This window comes from Gekko japonicus, unplaced genomic scaffold (assembly GCF_001447785.1).
Source record: "Gekko japonicus isolate JY-2015 unplaced genomic scaffold, Gekko_japonicus_V1.1 scaffold1406, whole genome shotgun sequence".
Lineage (NCBI taxonomy): Eukaryota > Metazoa > Chordata > Lepidosauria > Squamata > Gekkonidae > Gekko > Gekko japonicus.
The window spans coordinates 36092-60558 of NW_015160254.1; the positions used below are offsets into that span (position 1 = coordinate 36092).

At 46.4% G+C, this 24467-nt stretch overlaps 1 protein-coding gene across 1 annotated transcript in view; it reads right to left on the bottom strand.

Moving 5' to 3' along the window:
* Nucleotides 1-24467, bottom strand: part of CRIP2 (cysteine-rich protein 2) — a gene marked incomplete at its 3' end in the record, with an annotated part of 58154 nt that overhangs the window by 5290 nt on the left and 28397 nt on the right. The window contains exons 2-4 of the mRNA XM_015414354.1: nucleotides 12414-12508; nucleotides 10357-10414; nucleotides 275-412 (exon numbers count right to left, since the gene is read on the bottom strand). Of these exons, the coding sequence (XP_015269840.1) occupies nucleotides 275-412; nucleotides 10357-10414; nucleotides 12414-12508 (291 nt within the window). The remainder of the gene's footprint in view (nucleotides 1-274; nucleotides 413-10356; nucleotides 10415-12413; nucleotides 12509-24467) is intronic.

Here is a 24467-nt window from a genome sequence, read left to right on the forward strand (position 1 = left end):
AGGAGGAGGAGAAGAGGAGGAGGAGGAGGAGGAGGAGGAGAAGAAGAAGAAGGAGAAGAAGGAGAAGAAGAAGAAGAAGAAGAAGAAGAAGAAGAAGAAGAAGAAGAAGAAGAAGAAGAAGAAGAAGAAGAAGAAGAAGAAGAAGAAGAAAGAGGTGTGGATACCATACGAAGCTACCTGCCACCCTCCTAAAGTCTCTCTGCTACCTCCGCCTCCAAGTGTCATGGCTCAGTTGCTTTATTGGCTTTCAGACGTTCTCTGGCACAGCGCTCACCTCTGCTGGGCGGCTTGGGGGCAGAATTCACCTTCTTTTCTTCTGCCTTGGAGACGTGCTCAATGGGACCCGACACCAGTGGTCCTTCATTCTGAGGTTTATCATAGATGTATGATCCTGCCCCTCCAATATTTACACCTGCAAAGAGGAGCAGCAAAGTTAAGAGGAGTTTGTTGCTGTACGCCCCCGTGACTTTCCACAGCCCACCGAGGACACATTTTGTAGAAGCCACGAAGGACTGCAGCATTTTGAATAAACACAACCCGTGGTGAAACTGCTTTATCCCCCCCTCCCCCAAATTTAGGTCAAAGCTCTAATAATTAGGTCTGCCCTCTGTACATGGTCAGAGAGTGCTAAGTACCTTTTACAGGCTAACAGGTACACAAGGGAAAAGGGGGGTGGGTCTGACTCATCTCTCCATACCAGAGACTGCCAGCTTCATTCATTCATGTGCAGATGGCCTAGCCAGGGAAGACCAAAGATAGGAAAGTCACAACTAAGCCACGGAACCTGAGAGGCCAAAGGGAAAGAAAGACGATCCCCAACTGGTGGGCAAAGGAGGAGATGCTAAAAGCCATGAGGAAGAAGCTCTCTCGGCCGTTTTTTCCTTCTTATTGTGAGTTCTCTCACACTAGAGCTCCATCTCAGTCGATCTGTTAGGACCTTCAGTAGACAATTCTCAGCTCAAGGACTGGATATTTAGATCTGATGCCCTGATTGATCATTCTTTAATTCTAAAATCTAGAGCAGCACCGTGGTTTAATTTATTTAACCTAGATCATTTTGGATCAGCTTATTTGACCAACATCTCTAACCACATTCTTAGGGTACATTTAGAGTCCAGTGGCACCTTTAAGACCAACAAAGGTTTATTCAAGGTATGAGCCTTCGTGTGCAAGGCACACTTTTTCAAATACATTTGATTTCATCAACCATTCCAATGTATTTGAAAAAGTGTGCCTAGCACACGAAACCTCATACCCTGAATAAACCTCTGTTGGTCTTAAAGGTGCCCCACTGGACTCTAAATTTGGTCTACTGCTTCAGACCAACATAGCTGACATCTGGATCCGCATTCTTACTCTAGGTAAAGGTAAAGGTTCCCTTGCTCAAAAGCCAGTCGAGTCCGACTCTAGGGTTGCGGTGCTCTTCTCCGTTTCAAAGCCGAAGAGCCAGCGCTGTCCAAAGACGTTTCCGTGGTCATGTGGCCGGCATGACTAAATACCAAGGCGCACGGAACGCTGTGACCTTCCCACCAAAGTGGTACCTATTTATCTCCTTGCAATTTCTTGCTTTCGAACTGCTAGGCTGGCAGGATCTGGAACTAGAGATGAGAGCTCACGCCATCATGCGGCCCCCGGGTCTCGAACTGCTGAACTACTGACCTTCCACAGCCTGCAGTGCAGCGTCTTAACCGCATTTTTAGGGTGACCTTTATATCACTTTGCTTCTAAACTATGCCAACAGCTGTTCTGATTGGCAGCTATCTTCAAATACCACTGGAACAAGGTGTCTGTGGATCGCTTACACCAGAGGACTTACCCGATTATATCTTATTTTGCCCATTATATACTAACCCCAGGGTTAAACTTATTGGCAGGAATTTTTATCTGCCATAAACCATTCTGGTAGACCAGAAGACTGTAATTCCTGCTATCCGATAATGATGCCTATGTATCCTACAGAGTGTCTCTGTTTGCATTTGCAACAAAAAAGTTAAAGTCTGAGGGTATTGCTGAGTCTGTTAAGTTTTAAGCTGTTTTAATCAGAAAATGTTTACATTCTAGTTTTACGGTTTTATCACTTTATTATGTGGCTTCTCAATTTGTAATGGCCTATGGCTATATACGGAGCTGCGGTGGCTCAAGTGGTTAAGACGCTGAACTGCAGGCTGTGGAAGGTCAGTAGTTCAGCAGTTCGAGACCCGGGTGCCGCATGATGGAGTGAGCTCCCATCTCTAGTTCCAGCTCCTGCCAACCTAGCAGTTCGAAAGCAAGAAATTGCAAGTAGATAAATAAGTACCACTTCGGTGGGAAGGGAACAGTGTTCCGTGCGCCTTGGTGTTTAGTCATGCCGGCGACATGACCACGGAAACGTCTTCGGACAGCGCTGGCTCTTCGGCTTTGAAACGGAGATGAGCACCGCATCCCTAAAGTCGGATTCGACTGGCTTTCAAGCAAGGGAACCTTTATCTTTACCTTTTTATGGCTATATACAATAAACTATTTAACTGAATAAGGGAATAAGGCTGGAGCTCCGTTGCAATGGCAGCCATGACGTGTTGCTGAAAAAAGGGGAGAAACCCCAACTATGGGTGTGATTATACAAGCAGTTTGGCCCGACAGAGCCACCCCTCCCCTCCGGATCAAACGTGCGCAGTCATACTGCCACATTAGTAAAGCGTTCCCAAGCATCCTCACTCCATCGTAGGCAGGGGCAGATTAACCATTAAGCGGACTAAGCAGGTGCTAAGGGCACCAGGGCCAAAGGGGGCACCACAAAGTTGGGAAAAGGGTGAAAAAGCTTAGTTTGTGCAGTATATTGTGTTATCATATGAATAAATGTTTGTATTGCTGCAACCTGCATTGTATATCTGGTCAGACAGGTCAACAACTCAAATGGACTGGGGGTCAGTGTGGAAAGGAGGGGGGCACCAAGATTGGTCAGTGCTTAGGGCACCGGTGAGCCTTAATCTGCCCCTGATCATCCGACAACTTGGAGCCAGGTTAAAAAGGAACCACATCGCAAGTGGTGTTTTCGGTTCCTCGTGCATTCATTGCATGTGGCCGGATGTCTGAAAGTGAGGGGATGCATGGGGAATGGATTGGTGGTCTGAACCTGTAGATCCGTTTCTGCCGCTGGGGGGGTGGGGGTGTTGCCTATATGCACCCACCTGCATTTTTAAACAAACAACCGGGCAGCGCGCTCTGTGGCTGAGGCGCTGCAGTAATGTGGATGCTTGACCATGGGATGACTGTGTGGGTAACCCACAGCAGGGTGTGCTGTCTGGATGATATCCCCACAACATTTTAAACCGGTACGATTAGAGGCGGCACCATATCGCACCAAGCTACCAGTGTGACCACACCCTAAGAAACCAAGATGATAGATCATTTCTGAAACGTCAACTTCAATAATAAATAACCTGTCCTTACTGTAGCCATCTTTCAGAGGGTTACAGGATTGCATCTTTCTCACTTTTCATTTGATTCTTGTCAGCTGTACATAGACCCCGCGTACACATTATAATCTCGTTACACTTCCTTTTTTTAATAGTTTATTTAGCTTTTTTCCATAACAAACAATAACACAAAAATATATTCATTTACATCATATTTTGGAGTTCCTTTATCCATTTTTTTCAACTAACTATCTACTTTCTGCCATCTTTTTTTAAACACATATTCATCCTTTCCCGACAAAATCATATTTACTTTGTCCATTTCTTTTATTTCTATAATTTTTGTTATTAATTCTTCTCTACTTGGTATTTTATCTGATTTCCAACATTTGGCTATGAGAATTCTAGACATGGTAAGAATATATAGTATCAAACATGACTCATTATATTTTATCCCTTCTGGTAACATATTCAACAAGTATATTTCTGGGTCTAACGAGAGATCTATTCCCACTATCTCTACAATTAGTTGTTTTATAGTTTTCCAAAATTTTACTAGCTTCACACACTTCCACCATATATGATAATATGAACCAATATTCCTTTTACACCTCCAGCAATTTCCTGACACGTTTTTATAACATTTTGCTACCTTGTCTGGAGTCCAATGCCACCTGTAAAAAACATTTTAAAAATGTTTTCTTTATAGGATGTAGCTCTTAATAATTTTATTGAACTCCACATTTTAGTCCATTTCTCTACACTTATGTTAGCTCCCAAATCCTTCATCCACGCCCTCATACATGGTTTTATTATTTCCGCATACATTTCCTTGTTTAATAAGAAATAATATACTTTTTGTATCATTTTGTCTGCAGATGACAACACTTCTTTATATTTTGAATGCTGGTGTGATCTCTGAACCCACAATTCGCCCAGTCAGTCACGCTGATTAAGGAGCCGTACAGAGAGGGGGCAGCGGGGAAACCCCTCATCCCCAGACTGCACAAGGGGAGGGGCTGGTCCCTGCAACAGCTGGCAACAGCAAAGCAGGAGATGCGGAAATGAGGCCGATCCTTTGACTACAGCGGAATCTGGGGGTCAGACGCCCCCAGGGAGGATCCTCTTCATTCGTGGGCCGTGGTGGCAGTGGGACCAAAGGGAGCGAGTGGGAAAGTAGGGGAGCCGGGCCAGTTTGGGGAACCGGGATGGCAGAGTGGCTTTCTCACTCCCATATGGCCTGAAGTGGGGCCTGTGAGACCATTTCCCCCCACGCAGCCCCATCATGCCAGCTTCTCTCCCTCCCATCCTGAGCTGAGCCCATGTTAGATCCTGAAGCGTCTGGATTTAAAACCTGAAACACTGGTGTGCGAGCTGTAGGACCTGATAACAGCGGCTGGCTGGCTGTCATCAGAAGTGTGTCCGATCGAGGGTTGACAACCTCCAGGCGGCACCTGGAGATCTTCCGCTGTGTCCGGTCCCCCACAGCTATTAATCCAATACACGTTTAGGCAAAGTAGTATTTTATTAAAGCTATGATAGAGCAGGAACAAGGTCACTGTCCAGAATGCCTGGGCCAGGGTGGGCAAGGAATAATGTAAGACATTCAAACAGGGTAATAACCAATAATCTCCATTCCCGCCGAGCGGGCAGACTCCAGGTTACGCGCTCAAAAGCCTGAGAAGCAACGTTCCTTAAAACCTAAACAATTACAGCTTCAGACAGTGCAGTTCATTATACATTTGGCAAAGCGGCTCCCCCACACACCTGTTAACCTTGCAGATAAGCGTTGCCTAGCGTTTACAGACAGGAATGCATGAGACAAGATCATACACAGGGGAAGATAGGGCATGCGCAGATGCCAGGGGAGAAGGGGGGGGGAACTAACTGCCTCCCAGTCTCCTATGGCAGCTAGCTGACATGCTGTTATAATTGCTCTCCAGATGACCAAGATTGGTTCCCCTGGAGAAAATGGCTGCTTCGGAAGGCGGACTCTGTGGCATTATACCTTGTTGAGGACCTTCCCCTTCCCAAACCGCACGCTCTCCAGGCTCTACCCCCAAAATCTCCAGGTACTTCCCAACCTGGAGCTGGCAATCCCTGGTCCAGTCCTATCCATTCTAGGAAAGAAGCGCAATACTGGGAACAATGACCGGGGATATTAATGAAGGGAAATTCCAGATGTTCTGGGAACACAACCAGAAGCTGGAGAAAAAAACAAGTCCAAGTAACATGTTATTGAGACAACTGCTTGGAAGGAGCCCAAGTGTAAGAACTGCCAAATTTGGATGGGAGGGAGGAAAAATGGTTTGAGTTTGGTTTACTCTGCCTGCCAAATAATCAATAATCACAGTTACCTGTTCAATGAAGAGTCTTTCATCAATTAAAAAAACCCATTAATTAAGTTTGTACTTCTAATACTTCTTGATCTGGTAACATTGTAAATCGCTTCCATGAAGATAGCTCCAGGTGGGCAGCCCTGTTGGTCCGAAGCAGAAGAACACATTTAGAGTCCAGGAGCAACTTTAAGACTCACAAAGGTTTATTCAAGGTATGAGATTTCGTGTGCAAGGCACACTTTTCCAAATATTTTCAATAAACCTTTGTTGGTCTTAAAGGTGCCACTGGACTCTAAATTTGTTCTGTTGTGACTCACTTGTATGAAATTGGGTTATGATCCATGCAAAGCAGAAGTCCAATGTTCCCTCTAAGCCGTGGAGTCTCATGAGCAAAAATTCTACTTTGTGAGCTACCGGCATTAAAGTTGTGAGTGAGAGATTTGGCTACTGCATAAACTAGTTTGCCCTGGAGCCCTCCTTCCTGAGCTGAGACAAAAACGTGTGAGCCAGAGGCTAAAAAAATATGAGCTAGCTCACACTAACTCAGCTTAGAGGGAACACTGGAAGGGACGGGATAAGAATGAAAATAACCAGATAGAAGATATAATGTGAGATGGAGAAGTGTTGGGGTAACTTAGCCTGGAATCTTTGGGGAGAACTTTTGGGAATCTATGGGAATTTTTTGTGTAGCTGATCTCTTTTCTTCATTCTCAGTGCGTTCAGATGAGTTTCAGATTAGCTCGGATGACTTTTAACACAGCCGCCTGTACCATGTTTTTAAGAGAATCGACTGGCTTTGTGTTTTACTGGTAAGAACTGATGTGCAGACCCTCTTTGCCTGGCTGGTGTTCACGGATGGTCCATGGAACATGGCGTCGTGTTATCCTGACCCAGTGCTCAGGATAAGCAGACGGTCTGACAGGTGTCTCACATGTTATTTGCATGTTTTCTGCCTAATTTAATGTCAAGTATCATTGGCAAACCCAGAAGTTCTGCTTTTGTTGTTGTTGTTCAGTCGCACAGTCGAGTCCGACTCTTCGCAACCCCATGGACCAGATCACGCCAGGCCTTCCTGTTTTCCGCTGTTCTCTGAAGTTGGCTCAATTTCATGTTCGTTGCATCTATGACACTGTCTAACCATCTCATCCTTTGCCGTCCCCTTCTTCTTCGACCTTCCATCTTTTCCAGCATCAGGGTCTTCTCCAGTGAGTGCTCCCTTCTCATTGGGTGGCCAAAGTATTTGAGCTTCAGTTTCATTATCTGGCCTTCCAGGGAACAGTCAGGGTTGATTTCTTTTAGGATTGACTAATTTGATCTTCTTGCACTCCAAGGGACTCTCAAGAGTCTTCTCCAGCACCATAGTTCAAAAGAATGTATTCTTCGGCGCTCGGCCTTCCTTATAGTCCAACTCTCACAGCGATACATGACTACTGGGAATACCATTGCTTTGACCATGCGGACTTTTGTTGGCAGGGTGATGTCTCTGCTTTTTATCATGCTGTTTAGGTTCGCCATCGCTTTCCTCCCAAGGAGCAGGCGTCTTTCATGGCTGCTGTCACAGCCTGCGGTGATTTGGGATCCCAGGAACATGAAGTCTGTCACTACTTCCATGACTTCCCCTTCTATTTGCCAAGGAGTAATGGGGCCAGATGCCATGATCTTAGTTTTTTTGATGTTGAGCTTCAAGCCCACTTTTGCGCTCTCCTCTTTTACCCTGAGCAAGAGGCTCTTAAGGTCCTCTTCACTTTCTGCCATTAGAGTGGTATCATCTGCATATCAATGATCATCTAATGGATTCTAATGCTCAATGGCTCACAACATGATCCTGAGTATCTTGGACACCCCAATAATGACTTTGGTGCGGAACCAGGATTAAAACCATTGTATAAGAGTTGACCCATATGTGTGTTTTTTTATTGTGCTGAGGTTTTTTGTACAAGTGGGTGTACAAGTGCCAATGGTACAAGTGGGAAGGATATTTTAAGAGGACTAGTAAAGCAGGAGTGAGGCTCCAAAGAGAGAGAGAGAGAGAGAGAGTCTCTGTGGCATCTCTCTCTCTCTCTTACCTGTTTTCAGGTTATCCTCTACCTCCTCTTTTGAGCGAGTCTAAAGAATGCTGACATAATCCCTGCTCGCAGCATGACTATTCCAATTAGACGAAAACTGGCAAACTCGTTCTATTGTTACACTGCTCATGGAAATTGGTGAGATCATTGTAATCTTATATTGCAGCGAGTTAGCATTAAGGTAAGATGTGTTAGAATCTGTTTTAGATCAAGATGTCTGTCTGTCTGTAACAGTAGAAAAGAGTCAGAGTCCGGGAGCATCTTCAAGACCAACAAAATTTGTGGCAGGGTACGAGCTCTCGTGAGTCACTGCTTCACTTCTTCAGACCTGAAGAAGTGGGCAGTAACTCACAAAAGCTCCTACCCTGCCTACTCCCGGACTCTCTCTTTTATCATTCGAGTTTATATACAACATTTATATACATGTTGATCAAGTAAAATGTTTCTTCATGGTTATTAGAGTGAGTTTCTTAGAATCTTTGGGGGATTAGAGGGAGCAATGCAGAACGAGGGGGTGGTCAAAGGCTGGACTGTAATTTCCATACGCAACGGTTGTGTGTATGTTAGAATGCCACTTGCTTGGAGTTCATAGTGGAGGCAGCGGCGTATTTTGTGAGATGTTTGCTGGTTTCTCAGAAACATCTGGCTAGCCTCTGTAGAAAATGGAATGCTGGACTAGATGTGTGCCGAGGTCTACCTAGGGCACCAAAGGATGGGTCACCATACCGAGTCATTTTGAACATGTGGGTCACCGTAGTGAAAACAGATACAACTAAAGGTAAAGGGTGCTTGCTATCTCTTTCCTTTTCTCTCTCGCACACACACAGAGTTTCTCTCTTCAAATTACACACACACATACACACCCCATTCCTTTAAACAAATAAAAATGTCACAACCAGTTCTGCCAAAAGTAGGTAACATCCCAACCACAGAACTTCATGAGCTGGCAAGGTATACAAAGCAAGGACAGAACTATCTGATCAGGAGGAGTTATCTCTAGGCTGTGCACAGGGAACATTGTGCACAGCACATTTGCACTTGAGCTGATAAGTGCTGCTACAAGTCCCAGCTCCTGCCAGCTAAGAAAACCATGCCATCTCTGCTAGTCACTCAATTGCTGCATGGGCTGCCAGCGTAAGCCATCCCTCAATAAAGGGCAAGGTAGGAACAATGTCCTAAGCAGTGTTTCCTTTAAGCTGATCTAGTGTGAGCTAGCTCACAGTTTCTTAGCCTCCGGCTCACACATTTTTGTCGTAGCTCAGGGAGGATGGCTCCAGAGCAAACTAATTCATGCATTAGTCAAATCGCTTGCTCACAGCTTTAAAGCCAGTGGCTCACAAAGTGGAATTTTTGCTCACAAGACTCCACAGCTTAGAGGGAGCACTGGAGCATTCTCAGGTTCCCCTTGGAAGTGACCTGTGCATGTTATTCTTGACTACCCAAGAGCTTTGCCAGTTACTGGCCATGTGCAGAGAATATCTAAACAGCTCCAAGCCTCAGATCTTGCCAACTGTTGCTGAATTTTCTATTGCTAAACTTTGGAATACCTAGATTATTAAATCATTGTACTAGTTGATATGATGAATAGACAATGTATTTCCTATCCAGAACTAACTGAGCAGAATGTCCAAGTAAAGTATAGCTACAATTCCCCAGCTACATAAACACAAAAAAACCCACCCTCTTTATTTCCTTTGTACTGTTTTGAAAGAGTTTGAAAGATTATTATATAATAAAAAGGGGAGAAAGTACATGTGCATGACTAATTCAGGAAAACATTTCGGACTAATTTTATGTCCTCTTGGGTGAAAATTTTAAACTGTTCAATAACTGATGAAGTTCTAGTTCCACTAAGCCAACTGGGACAAACATGAAACAAAATGTTTATAAATTATTATATCACTGGTATTTAACTCCAGATAAATTGAACATGATCTTGTTCTAATAAATAATATTTGAGGGGGATGCAGAATAGAAGCTACTGATTATAGATACATTTGGTGCTTGTCCAGCTAAAACATTTGGAATCAATGAACTGGATATTCAATTTTGAATTCCTGAAGGTCCAAAGGTTATTTTGTTAGACCTTTTAGAAAATCACATTCCTGCACTTCACAGAAGTATGGTCTTTATAGCAGCAAAAAACAATAATAGCTGGATGAGTGCTAAATAAAGATCCACCAAGTATGGCAAAATTAACACATTTTAAAACCATCTTTTTAAAAGCTGGAAACTTTTACGATTGTTGGATCTAAGAGTTACAATTTCTGAGTATTTTTTTTTAAACTTAATCTTTATTATTGATTGTATCTTTTTTTTGTTTTCTGTATGATGTATGTTAAAAATCAGGTTTTTTTCCAGAAGTTGTAGTAGTAGAGAAGGAGGAGGGGAGGAGTAGCAGCAGCAGCAGCAGTAGTAGATGTCTCCAGCTAGCTTTAAAACAACTAAACTCAACATCAAGCACTGACAGAGGCAGATTGTGCATGACAGATAGAAAGATGTTCTGCCGCATTTGTGCCTGAAGGTGAAACAGCCCAGAAAAGAAAAGAAAATTACCTTTTGGTCCAAACAATGTTGCGTAACAAGGCTTGTGGCAGTAGGGTTTCCCATCATGCTACAAGGAGAGAAATCGCAATTGTGTCAGGATGAAGAAAATTCAGTGCACTTCAAGCAACTGGTTGCAAAAGCCACCTCAGCATTCCATGTGCATTAGAGACGGCAAATCAGCCAGGCAGCCACCCCCCCCCCCAATAAAATTTCCTTCCATTTCCCATGAGGGCTGCACGATCATTGCAAAAGCCACCTCAGCATTCCATGTGCGTTAGAGAGGGCAAATCAGCCAGGCGGCCACCACCACCCCCAATAAAATCTCCTTCCATTTCCCATGAGGGCTGCACAGTCATCAGCAAAGCCAGTGGACTCCTTCTCAGCTTTACTCACTCATGCCAACACTCACTTGCCATAAACATTAATCGAGGTTAATTAATTAATTAATTGAGTTTTTAGGCCACCCTTCCTTGCAAGCAAGGCTCAGGGAGGCTTACAGCAGAAGAGGACATACAGTAGGTAATTGAAAGTTAAAAAACCACATAGCACCAATAATTCATCAGAATAATTTCGTCGATCCAAGATGGTGGGGGGGAAGTTCAAGTTTCACAGGCCTCCCGAGGGGGGAGGGCTGCGGAGAATGGAAGGTGTGAGAGAGCCAGACTACATACCGTGCCGTCACGAACATCTCTGCCTTGCGTGCCCTGCGGAAAGGTAACAAGTCCCGGAGGGCATGGATGTTCTCCAGCAGGCGGGGGCCAGGGCCGAAAAAGTCCTGGCCCTGGTTGAGGACAGCCGGATCTCTCTCGGGCCGGGGATCGCCAGAAGGTTCTTACTTCCTGAGCACAATGCTCTTCTTGGGATACACTGAGAGTGGCGGCCCCAAAGGTATGTGGGTCCCTGACCGCTAAGGTACACCCAATGCTGCCCTGCAGCACAAACAGAAAGGGCCTTCTCTGGGCCTCACTGGTAGCCTCTAATCATTTTTTTTATTCCTGGGGAGGCTTCACTTCAAAAAGGATGTGGACAGAATGGAGAAGGAGCAGGAGAGAGTGATGAGGATGATCAGGGGCCTGGAGACCAAGCCCTACGAGGAAAGGCTGAGGGACTTGGGAACGTTCCGTCTGGAGAAGAAGTGGGGGAGGGGATGTGGGGGGAACATGATTGCTCTCTTTATCTGAAGGGCTGTCCCTTAGAGGAGGGCAGGGAGCTGTTTCTATCGGCAGCAGAGGAGAGGACTCGCAATAATGGGTTTAATTATGGGCGGAAAGGTACTGACTGGATATTAGGAAAAATTGTTTTCCACTAAGAGTAGTTCAGCAGTAGAACCAGCTGCTGGCAGTCTTCAAGCAGTGGCTGGATGAACACTTGTCAGGGATGCTTTAGGCTGATCCTGTACCGAGCAGGGGATTGGATCAGATGTCCTGTATGGCCCCTTCGAACTCTGTGCTTCTAAGTCTCTTTTGTGTGGGGCACATTAGTGTTCAACAGGACCAGCTAAACTTACAGCATAAATATCTTGCTAGTCCATCTTCCCACATACGTTGTCCAAGGCAGCCAGGGAGAAGGACCTTCCCAGATAATAAAAAGTCTTCCACCAATATGCAAAAGAACATCACCCCCCCAAAAAAACAAAAGGAAGAAGGCACGTAACCAGAATATCCCTGGCCAGTGGCAACTTGCAGGCACGACCCTCACCTGACTGGGTTTGCCCAACTTTTTAACCAATTGAACACAAAGGGCCGTGCACAGCGTCCCTTTTCTCATGTAGCGGTGGGGAAGCAGGCGTGAACGTGAAAAGCAAATCTGGAAACTCGCCTTAAGATTTGAGAAATTCTCAAAGGCCTGGTGTACAGGAAGTCATGCCCTCAGCAGGCTTCTTCCCATTTGTGTTATACAGCAGAGTTCAGTCTCCCTACAGTGCCAGTAATACCACACCCATGCCCGATGTTTCAAGATTAAACAGCCCAGGAATGGCGGGCAGGGTCTGAGAAGTGATTTGCCCTACTAGTTTCTCCCTCAGAGGTTTACACTCCCAGGCACAGCAGTCGGCAACCCAGCCTTACCTCAGCATGTCCACCAGGCGTCAGTGTCTTACTGCAGCGCTCACATTTCAAGCAGAACTTGTGCCAGTCTTTCCCCAAGGAAGTTACTTTCTCAGCTGCGTGACAGAAGAACACAAAAAGCAACAAATTGTGACGGCCGGCTTGTGGCAGGGGGCACTACACTTGATGTACAGGTCTGGGGGGAGGTGTTATATATCAGCTTTTCATATTTTATAGCCGTCGCTGCAATTTTTAAAAGGCACCCAGCACTGGGAAATGGAGACAGAACTATTAAACCCACTTTCTTCTTACCTGTTTTCTTTCTGAAAATTGCTCACCCCAATTGGGCAAATGCCTCTTCGGGTTTCAGTAACTTCCATTCCCAATCTCTCCCCCCCCCCACCAAGAAAACACTGCTTCTCAACATAAATTCTAGTTTAGTTTATTAAAAAAGAATTCCTAGATTCTTTGTACTCAGAAAATATATAAAAATCCAGCATCTCAAAGAAAGTCAAGACAATAAGGTAAGCATATAAACAGACAAAGGAATTCACTGCCAAAGAACCCAATGATGGCCTCAGGAAAGGACAGCATTTGGGAGGAATTGGATAGATTCATGGAGGATAGGTCTGTCAGTGCCTGCTAGCCATGTTGACTTAGGGGAACCTCCTCATTCAAAGGCACTAAGCTTCTGAATCCCAGAGCCAGGTGGCAATATCAGGGGAAGGCCTAATAAGGTAAGCATATAAACAGACAAAGGGTTGGGTGCCAGACAAAGGGATTCACTGCCAGAGAACCCAGTGATGGCCTCAGGAACGGACAGCATTTGGGAGGAACTGGATAGATTCATGGAGGATAGGTCTGTCAGTGCCTGCTAGCCATGTTGACTTAGGGGAACCTCCTCATTCAAAGGCACTAAGCTTCTGAATCCCAGAGCCAGGTGGCAATATCAGGGGAAGGCCTCAGCCTCTATGCCCTGTTGTTAGCCCTCCAGAGGAGCTGTGTGAGACAGGATGGTGGACTGGATGGACCGCTGGTCTGATCCAGCAGGGCCCTTCAGGTGTTCTTATCGGGGGAAGGCCTCGGCCTCTGTGCCCTGTTGTTGGCCCTCCAGAGGAGCTGGTTGGCCACTGTGTGAGACAGGATGGTGGACTGGATGGACCACTGGTCTGATCCAGCTGGGCTCTTCTTCTGTCCTGATGCCTGCAGTGAATAAGAGCCATACAACCAAAGAGGGAAGCTGGAAGAGTTGGCTCTTTTTGTTGCTTAAATTTCTAGCCAGCAAATACATTATTAAAGACATTATTACTATTATAGAATAATACTTGTTGCCAAACTTATTTACATTTAAACAAAAAATTCAACATGTTGTAGATGCCTAGAGTATACATACGAATTATCATCATTATCCAGTGATGAAGGTTGTCTTACACGACTTTTTTATACGACACATTTTGAGCAAAATGTTTTAGATTCACGTCCAAGAGCATCTTAGTGACCAGCGAATAGTTTCAGGGTAAATGTTTTAGATCCACGTCCAAGAGCATCTTAGTGACCAGCGAATAGTTTCAGCGTAGAGGCTTTAGAGAGTCAAAGCTCCCTTTGTCAAACATGAGTAGAGTAGAAACGGAGATCAGTAAAATTTTGTAATATGAGTAGAATCTCATTTTTCATTTCACTCATTCCAAAAGGGACCAAAACACAGCAGGTTTTTCCCCTGATATTCCCCAAAATCTCACAGTTTTTTAGCCTCCGGCTCAGACATTTTTGTCTTAGTTCAGGAAGGATGCCTCCAGAGCAAACTAATTAATGTGGCAGACAAATCACTCACTCACAACTTTAACACTAGTAGCTCACAAAGTAGAATTTTTGGTCACAAGACTCCATAGCTTAGAGGGAGCATTGCCTCTGAGGTAGGTGGGGCTGAGAGAGCTCTCTCGAGAAACGCCCTTGAGAGAACAGCTCTGAAAGAACTTATGACTGACCCAAGGTCACACTAGCAGCTGCATGTACAGGAGTGGGGGATCAAACTCGGTTCTCCCAGATTAGAGTCCATGCTCCTAACCACTACACCAAACTGGCTCCAAGGAGAGGTACAGGAAGCAAAAGAAGGTCAAGAGAGATCTAGTATAGAGAGCTCCTAAATAAGTATGTGCTCCTTTTCTAGACAGGAAACAAAATGCAGGTGACCCCTCCCACCAGTAGAAAAAACAAATTCTAAGTTCTGCCACCAGTGTTCCCTCTAAGCTGAGTTAGTGTGAGCAAGCTCACAGTTCTTTAGCCTCCTGCTCACACATTTTTGTCTTAGCTCAGGAAGGATGGCTCCAGAGCAGACTAATCTATGCAGCGGCCAAATTGCTCGCTCACAACTTTGATGCCAGTAGCTCACAAAGTAGAATTTTTGCTCACAAGACTCCACAGCTTAGAGGGAACACTGTCTGCCACCCTGTCTAATCTGTGGAAATCAGCCATGTTAAGATGTCCTGCCCCTGAGGGTGAGATAAACCTTCCCTGAAGAAGCATTTCACTCATTCTAAAAGAGAAAATATTTCATAGGAGGTTTTTTTATTATTATTACTTCCCTGAATTCCCCAAGTTTTCTGTCAGAAAAAAACTGGGGGGAAAGTTTTTCTGGATTTTTCTAGGGTCGTCCGTGTCCGTCCCCCCCCCCCCCCCCCCGCCCCCTCCCCCCCCCCCCGGCCTTCACATCTCCGTGCACAGGTCCTGGTGTCACAGAAAAGGTTCTCTGTGCTTTGTTGGGCTGGGGTATCATTTCATGACAGAGAGGGGTGGGTGCCAATGATGGGACTGGTGCAAAGTGACAGTTGTCCTACGGATAGAACCTCAGGTGCTGATGTCTAGAATCTTTGAGATCTTGACCACCATCCCAGGACTGGGGGCAAAGAGTGCTAAGAAGAGCCAGGACACCAGTGGTGGGCAGGGAGGGGCAGGGAAGGTCTCTAGTAAAGTGGCCCCAAGGACAGAGGACTTTAAATTATATGCCCTTCAGCAACTGGTCTCTGAGGAACGAACTTCTTGGCGAGAGGTAGAAGAAGAAGAGTTGGCTTTTATACCCCGCTTTCCTCTACCTTAAGAAGTCTCAAAGCGGCTTACGATCACCTTCCCTTCCTCTCCCCAGAAGAGTCACCTTGTGAGGCAGGTGGCCAGGCCCGTAACCAGGATTTTTTTAAATTCAGGGGGCCTTTAAGTAAGTCAGGGGGCACCCTGCACACACACCCCAAGGGAGTGCCTGGGCTGGATGGGAAGTCGGGGGGGCTTGGCGGTAAGTCAGGGGGGCGGGCCCCGAGATGCCCCACTAGCTACGGGTCAGCAGCAATGTTCCCTCTAAGCTGTGGAGTCTTGTGAGCAAAAACTCTACTTTGTGAGCGACTGGTATAAAAGTTGTGAGCGAGTGATTTGACTACTGCATGCATTAGCTTGCTCTGGAGCCCTCCTTCCTGCGCTAAGACAAAAATGTGTGAGCCAGAAGCTAAAAAGCTGTGAGCTAGCTCACACTAACTCAGCTTAGAGGGAACAATGGTCAGCAGGTGGGGCTGAGAGAGTTTTGAGAGAACTGTGACTGGCCCAAGGCCACCCAGCAGGCTTCATGTGGAGGAGCAGGGAATCAAACCCCGTTCACCAGATTAGAATCTGCCGCTCTTAACCACTACACCACGCTGGCTCTCTCTGGTCTGCCCACCTGTCTTTGATCTGTTCATCTGAAACGGAGCAGACGACCTACAAGTCCACAGAAATGTTTCCGTCCGGGAAGGGTGTTTTTAGGATTGAATAACATATCCTGGAGTCTGGTGAGTACTAACTACAGAGACTGATCTGCTTCCACAGCCAGAAAAAAGTGACAGGTGTTGTGGCGACAGTGAAAATCTTAGGCAGGGAGACTGGAGCTCTAGCCAGCTTTGTCCTACTGTGGATTGCAAGAATCCTGATGCCTCTTTTTCTTACTGAACGCTGCGTACAAGGGAAAGGATTTAGCTTAGAAAGCTCTGTATGACACAGGTACAGATCAGACACACACACACCGTCATAGAGTACCGGTGTTCATATTTAACAGAGGTAGGTAAAAGTAAAGGTTCCCTTGCTCGAAAGCCAGTCGAATCCGACTCTAGGGTTGCGGTGCTCATCTCGGTTTCAAAGCCGAAGAGCCAGCGCTGTCCGAAGACATTTCCGTGGTCATGTGGCCGGCATGACTAAACACCAAGGCACACGGAATGCTGTTACCTTCCCACCGAAGCGGTACCTATTTATCTACTTGCAATTTCTTGCTTTCGAACTGCTAGGTTGGCAGTAGCTGGAACTAGAGACGGGAGCTCACTCCGTCATGCAGCAACCCGGGTCTCGAACTGCTGAACTACTGACCTTCCACAGCCTGCAGTTTAGCGTCTTAACCACTTGAGCTACTGCAGCTCCATAACAAAGTTAGATGAAGAGCTAATTCACAGCCCTTCCTCAGCTGATACAACATGCGCTTAGCCAATCTGGAAGGCAGCCGGTCAGGGCGTGTGGGGGAAGCAGTTCCCTGATCAATCATTTCCAACATATGCACTCAGCATAAATGCTCCTGGGAGCAACGTAAACTCTCTAAGTACTTTAGGAAAATATTAAATTAATTACATTCTCCAGAACTCCTCAATCACATTTGACACTGAGGGAACAGAGTGAATGTCAGCCCACGAAATGACCTGAGGACTTGGTGGTTAAACCTCCCGGAAGCAAACAAACAAACAAAAAATTGATGCAGTAGCTTGAGTTCAAAGCAACAGAGAGATTCGGGGTTTGGGTTCAGAGCTGATTTCATTTAGAAAAGCATATCAGGATTGTTTTTCGGGGTCAATGTGTTTCCTTTTGGACATGCATGTTTTGCTTGCAACTTCCTGACTCTGCTGCTGTTGTTGTTTTTAACAGACTCACTGTACAGCACAGAAATGAAACAAATCCAAAGGATCCCACGCTAGAGGAGTTCCTCCAACAGCCTGCTTAGACGCCATAGTCATGAGAAGAAGACTGCCATCTGGGGTCCACCCTCTCCCTGCCATCTTGCTGCAAGAGCCAGCACTGTGTCCTATCCTGTCCTGTCAGCAGCGCAGAATGTGCGCTCGGTGCACGACAAACGGCAACAGGGCAGGGACTGCAATAAAGACACCGCCAGCTCAATTACTCCTATAGCGGAGGGCCTCCTAGACACTTCCGCAGACTGCCGGATCAGGTATCTGGTTTTTAATATTTCAGGCTGTTTTCAAGTGGTAGCCTACATTCCCAGAGTGACTACAGTGTTATGGGCTGCCAGGGAACACGTTAACACTGACTGGCCAGGATGCAAGACAAAGAGGAAGAAGAAGAAGAAGAGATTGGATTTATACCCCGCCCTTCACTACCCAAGGGAGTCTCAGAGCGGCTTACAAACTCCTTTCCCTTCCCCTCCCCACAACAGACACAACAGGCAGGGCTGAGAGAACTCTGACACAAACTGCTCTTTTTCAAGAACAGCTCTTATCAGATCTATGGCTTGCCCAAGGCCATCCAGCCAGGTGCAAGTGGAGGAGTGGGGAATCAAACCCGGTTCTCCCAGATTAGAGTCCGTGCACTTAACCACTACACCAAGCTCCATCACAAAGCTCCATCAGGTCACTGTCACCCTTCCTGAGCTACCGAAAAATCATGACAAGTCTGGACTGCAGAAGGCTGCTTCCCACTAGGCCAGGTCACGGGCACCGTGAGAAGAAACAGTGCGGCTAAGACTCTCAATCTCTCTCCTGGAGGTACTTCTCAAATCTGAGTCACAGAAACATGGCGTTTTTTTGGCTGCTGCTCCTAGAAGAAGCTCCAGTTGCTGTTAGGACCCTTGCCTTGCATTGGAACTCTTGCCTTTCGCTCTCCTCTTAGTAAAGGTAAAGGTTTCCCTTGCTCGAAAGCCAGTCAAATCCGACTCTAGGGATGCGGCGCTCATCTCCATTTCCAAGCCGAAGAGCCAGCGCTGTCCAAAGACATTTCTGTGGTCATGTGGCCGGCATGACTAAACACCAAGGCGCACGGAACGCTGTCACCTTCCCACTGAAGTGGTACCTATTTATCTACCTGCAATTTCTTGCTTTCGAACTGCTAGGTTGGCAGGAGCTGGGGCCAGAGACGGGAGCTCACTCCAACATGCGGCACTCGGGTCTCGCACTGCTGAACTACCGACCTTCCGGTCTGCAGTTCGGCATCTTAACCACTTGAGCCACTGCAGCCCAGCTCTCCTCTTACCCCAACTCTATTTACCATGTCATGGAAAGTACAGCATCACAAGAGGGAAGGAGACCGACGCAGTGCTGTGTCTTCTGGGACCAGCTGCCCTTTGGGATGGTGTTTTGTCTCTGAGGCATACTCACAAAGGATTATTGGACAGCCCACCATCACACACAAAGGGCATTCCCATCCCCTCCAAATGAAGTCAACGAACTGGGCACAATCAGCTATTGAGGAAGGACTGAGGCAGTTTTTCCGCTGACAAAAGGAAACAGCTGCTCTACAGCAGTGTCCTAGGAATGAACTGGGGAATGTCACACAGTTTTGAGGTCCCTACAAACTACAGCACACAAAAGGCAAGAGGCCAAATTTCTTGTCACTTCAGTGGTATTCAGAGAAATTGATTGGCCAAAGGGTTTAGGATGGGCAAAAGGCAATATTTTGTCACTGATCATTAGTTTACTTAGAAATCTATGCCTTGTCTTCTCCTATGCGCAAGGCAGTTTACAGCTCATGGAGTTCACTGTCACAAGACACAGCAATGGCAATGGATTTCGATTGTTTTATAAGTGCGTAGGAAAATTTACCAAGAATAGCTCTGTCAATGGCTATGATAGCTAAACACAAGGGTCATTTCCTGCGGGAGCACACAGGAGCGGAGCTCCGGCAGTAAGGAGCCCAGGGGGCGGGCACATGCAACAAGCCCCACCCCCTGCACCACTCAGTTGGGCCACGAGGAGCAAGAAGCAGCCAGGTAAGTTGCGGAGCCCCCTCCCCGGTCCACCTTCAGGTTCAAGCTCTCTCTCCTCTGTGAGGGCAGATCTGCACGTTCCCCCCCCCCATAGCTAGCAATCCAAAACAGTCCAGTGGCACCTTTAAGACCAAGTTTTATTCAGGTACAAGCTCTCCCTCCTCCGTGAGGGCAGATCTCCACGTTCCCCCCCCCCCAATAGCTAGCAATCCAAAACAGGCCAGTGGAGCCTGAGCGGTGGGTGTTGCCTTCTGACACACTTCCGGTGATGTCAGGGGGTGTGGCATATGCAAATAAAATATTCTTTGGGTTCTGCTAATGAGCTCCTGCACCTCTTTTTCTACGAAATGACCCCTGGCTAAACAGAAAAGGGTGGGGACACGTGGTTCAACAAGAGAGCATCTACTCTGCACGCAGAAGGTCCCAGATTCAATCTGCAGTTACAAGAAACAGGCAGCAGGTCATGAGAAAGCCTCGTCTGGGCCTGGGTCTCTGGAGAGCTGCTACCAGTCAGAGTAGACAATACTGACTTTGACAGACCCAGTGGTCTGACCCGGCATAAGGCACATGTTCCTGTGAAACTCTGTGTCCAGAGGTCCTGTGTTACACAAGAGATGCTGGGGAACGAACCGGCCAGATTGGGAAACTGGTCCCGGAAGCATGACTGGCAACCATTAGAAAAAAGGTGCTGGGCAAGATGGACTCCTGCTCAAACTGAGCAAGATATTTATGTCTTTAAGTCAGTTTTTTAAAAAATATGACAGATGACCAGCCACGAAGAGCGTATGTAACTTAAAGTAAGATGCTAAGCCATCGCTCACAGTGGGACATGTTTGCTTTGCGGTATTTCTGTGACCAAACAACAGTCACTGCAGCAACAGAATTCACTGAAGAAGTGAAAGATGCCCTTGCTTTTCAAGATGCCTCCTGCCACGAAAACAATTTATTTCAAATGTGTGCTCAAATGCAGCTTGCAGCATGCAGCACTCTTGCCTAATGGAATGATGTGAAACATAACTATAGTAAAAGCACTGAATGTCATGCAGTTCTACTACCTGCACATAAAGCCAAAAAAAGGGACAGTTTTGCAAGTCATCTGGAAATCTGCTTCCTAACCTCCTCACATGAACACAAATGAAGCTGCCTTATACTGAATCAGACTCTTGGTCCACCAAAATCAGTACTGTCTACTCTGGCAGCAGCTCTCCAGGGAGAGGTCTTTCACATGACCTACTGCCAGATCTTTAACTGGAGATATCAGGGATTGAACCTGGGACCTACTGCATGCCAAGCAGATGCTCTACCGCTGAGCCACAGCCCCTCCCTTCCATTCCAAAGGACTGCTGTCATCAAAACAGGGGAGTGCATCTGGCAACCAAAAAGTGGCACCCAGAACAGAACATAGTACTCCATATGATGCCTGACTAGTGCAGAATAGAGCAATTACTTCCAGTGTTCCCTCTAAGCTGAGTTAGTGTGAGCTAGCTCACAGTTTTTTAGCCTCTGGCTCACACATTTTTGTCTTAGCTCAGGAAGGAGGGCTCCAGAGCAAACTATGCAGCAGCCAAATCACCTGCTTACAACTTTAATGCCAGCAGCTCAGAAAGTAGAATTTTTGCTCACAGGACTCCACAGTTTAGAGGGGCTATTGGTTACTTCCCATGACCTTTAGCTATTAGCAGCCATTTTGCACTGCTGGTTCAGCCAAGTGTTCCTCATCCCGTACTTATCCCTTTGGTTATTTTGTACCTAAGTGTAAGGTTTTATATTTATCTCTGTTGAAGTTAACGTTGTCGGTCTTGGCTCAGAGTTTCAGCCCGTTGAGATAATTCTGAATCCTGGCTCTGTCTTCTTTGCCGTTAGCTATCTCTTCCAAGTTTGTGTCATCTGCAGGTCTGATAAGCAAGCTCACTCCGTCCGTCTCCAGCTCATTTAGGGGGGAAAGATGTTGAACAGCACAAGGCCCGGGTTAGAACCCTGTCACACTTTAATGGTGAGACGTTAAAGAGTACTTATTTGGTATGAGTCCAGTGGCATCTTTAAGACCGACAAAGTTTAATCCTGGGTATCAGCTTTCGTGTGCAAACTTACACCCAGAATTAAACTTTGTTGGTCGTAAAGGTGCCACTGGACCTAAACTTTGTTCTGTTGCTTCAGACCGACACGGCTTGCCCGCCTGAATTTATTTGGTATGGTTGTTCGATCAGTTATGAATCCACTAACAGCAGTGTCACCCACCCCACATTTAACTGTCTTGACCACAAAGATTTCTGGCATGATTTCAGCTTGATAAACCCCTGCTAGTTCCCAGTAATCCACACATTCTTTTCTGATGCACATCTGCAAAATAACACGCGCTACAACTCTGTGAAAATATTTGATGCCCGTGCCACAAAGTTCCAAAGACTTAACAGCACTTAAGTCTTAACAGCACTTAAGTCTCTGGGAGAGGGGCAGCAAGTTCTCTCAGTTCTCAAATTCTCTCCGTTCTCTCAGTTCCTCTGGAACCCAGGAACAAAATGGGGGGAGGGAACTTGAGGACTGTAGCAGGAGGGGGAAGTTGGAAAGTCCCACTCCACGAAGACCCTCGCATAAATGCTGTGTCTCCAGTCTAAGTCAGAACAGGAAGCCGTCACTTGCCGTGGGGGGGGGGCGCTCAGCAAAGGATTCATGCAAGCAGGCATTCGTTTTTCGGCAACTTGTACCCCAGAACACATGACCAGGGGAATTCCAGGCATCAGGTGATCCAGAAACCTAGACATTTGAAATACTTGCACATGTACCCATACGTACATGCACACATACGCATACATGCACAGAGATACACAAAAACAAAAAGTGTGTTAATCAAACCTTTCTACCCTACTCTTGAGTTAAAAAAATACCAACATGTCTTCACGGAGATTCTCTCTTCAAAGAAGCCTTCCAAACAATATGGCCAGTTCTGTGCAGTAGATTAGAAGCTGTCAGGCAGCTACTTTAGGCCACTAATAACATAAGAGAAGCCCTGTTGAATCAGGCCAGTGGCCCACCCAGTCCAACACTCTGTGTCCCACAGTGGCCAAAATCCGGGTGCCATCAGGAGGTCCACCAGCGGGGCCACTACTCCAAAAGCCCTCCCACTGTTGCCCCCCAAGCACTAAGAATACAGAGCATCACTGCCCCAGACATAGCATTCCTTCTATACCTTGTGGCTCATAGCCACTGATGGACCAATATGGGAGTCTTTCTTTGTGGGTGAGAGTTTCCTGATTCGGCTGCTACAGCAAAGTGGTCTCAATAACATAGACAGCCGGTCTGTGATCCTATAAAAGTGAACTTCACCACTGAAGTGCAAAAGCAGGCAACTGGCTTCAGGTCCATAAGATGAAAACGTCACCAGGCTGCTGTGTCACATTAAGAACCGGATTCCTGGCAGCCACTCAGACAAACATCCTGTATCAGGCATGCCAAAGCACCTCATGAGCATTTTGCCTCATAACTAGCAAAAGCTGTATTGTTAGAGCAGCCAGGTTCCAAGACTCTTTTTGCAACAGAATGCAGGAAGACAGACATCAGGGGAAGACAGGAAAAAGGTGCAGAAAAGGGCAACGGAAATGATTAAGAGGATGGAACACATTCCCTATGACGAAAGGTTAAAGAGATTTGGGCTTTTTAGCTTGGAGAAATGACAACTAAGGGGTGACATGATAGAGGTTTATAAAAATTATGCATGGGATAGAGAAGGTAGAGAAGGAAGTAATTTTCTCCCCTTCTCACACTACAAGAACTCGTGGGCACCCAATGAAACTAATGAGCAGTAGGCTTAGAACAGATAAAAGGAAATACTTGTTCATCCAAAGACTTATTAACACATAGAATTCACTGCCACGGGAAGTGGTGGCAGCTACAAGAATAGACAGCTTCAAGAGGGGATTAGATAAACATCAGGCAGCAGAGGTCCATCAGTGGCTATTAGCCACAACGTAGCGATGGCGAACCTAAACAGCATGATAAAAAGTAGAAACATTACCCTACCAACAAAAGTCCGCATGGTCAAAGCAATGGTATTCCCAGTAGTCATGTATGGCTGCGAGAGTTGGACTATAAGGAAGGCCGAGCGCCGAAGAATAGATTCTTTTGAACTATGGTGCTGGAGAAGACTCTTGAGAGTCCCTTGGACTGCAAGAAGAACAAATCAGTCAATCCTAAAAGAAATCAACCCTGACTGTTCCCTAGAAGGCCAGATAATGGAACTGAAGCTCAAATACTTTGGCCACCAAATGAGAAGGGAGCACTCACTGGAGAAGACCCTGATGCTGGGAAAGATTGAAGGTCAAAGAAGACAGGGACGGCAAAGGATGAGATGGTTAGACAGTGTCACTGTTATGTTCTTATGTCTGAGGCAGTGATGCTCTGTCTTCTTGGTGCTTGGGGGGCAACAGTGGGAGGGCTTCTGGATTTCTGGTCCTGCTGGTGGACCTCCTGATGGCACCTGGGTTTTGGCCAATGTGTGACACAGAACGTTGGACCGGATGGGCCACTGGCCTGATCCAACACGGCTTCTCTTATGTTCTTATGAACCAAACAGGTTACACAAGCCAGAACTGCGGGTTTTGCTTGACCATCAGCCCTGCCTCTAGCATCATTTTAACAGCAGATCTCTCATGTGAAAGGTAGTTAGCCTCCCACTTTGTCTTGAGGAAGAGCAGATACATGAGGAACGGCAGCTATTTCAGACCCAAAAATAAAGGGAGTCGCACTGTAAGGGGGGGGGAAAGACTGCTCTGCACATGTGACACGTTGAGTTTTTGACAGCTGAACCGTTCCCTGCATTTTCCAGAACATACTGATTTAGTAGCTCACTGAGACCGGCGGACAAAGCCAACGGCAGCAAGTGAAGCAAAAGCCAGACAGCCAGTGTCCAGAGGCAAGGAGGCCACTCGGGAAATGCCGTAAGTGTGCTGAACAACATCCAAGCCTGAAAGCCCATGATTAGCATCCCGCAGCCAGTTCAGGAAGCAGCGGTGACATCATGTCCCACACCCAGGCCAGCCACAGCACAGAAGCTCAGTGTTCTCTCCAGAGGGGAAACTGAGCTA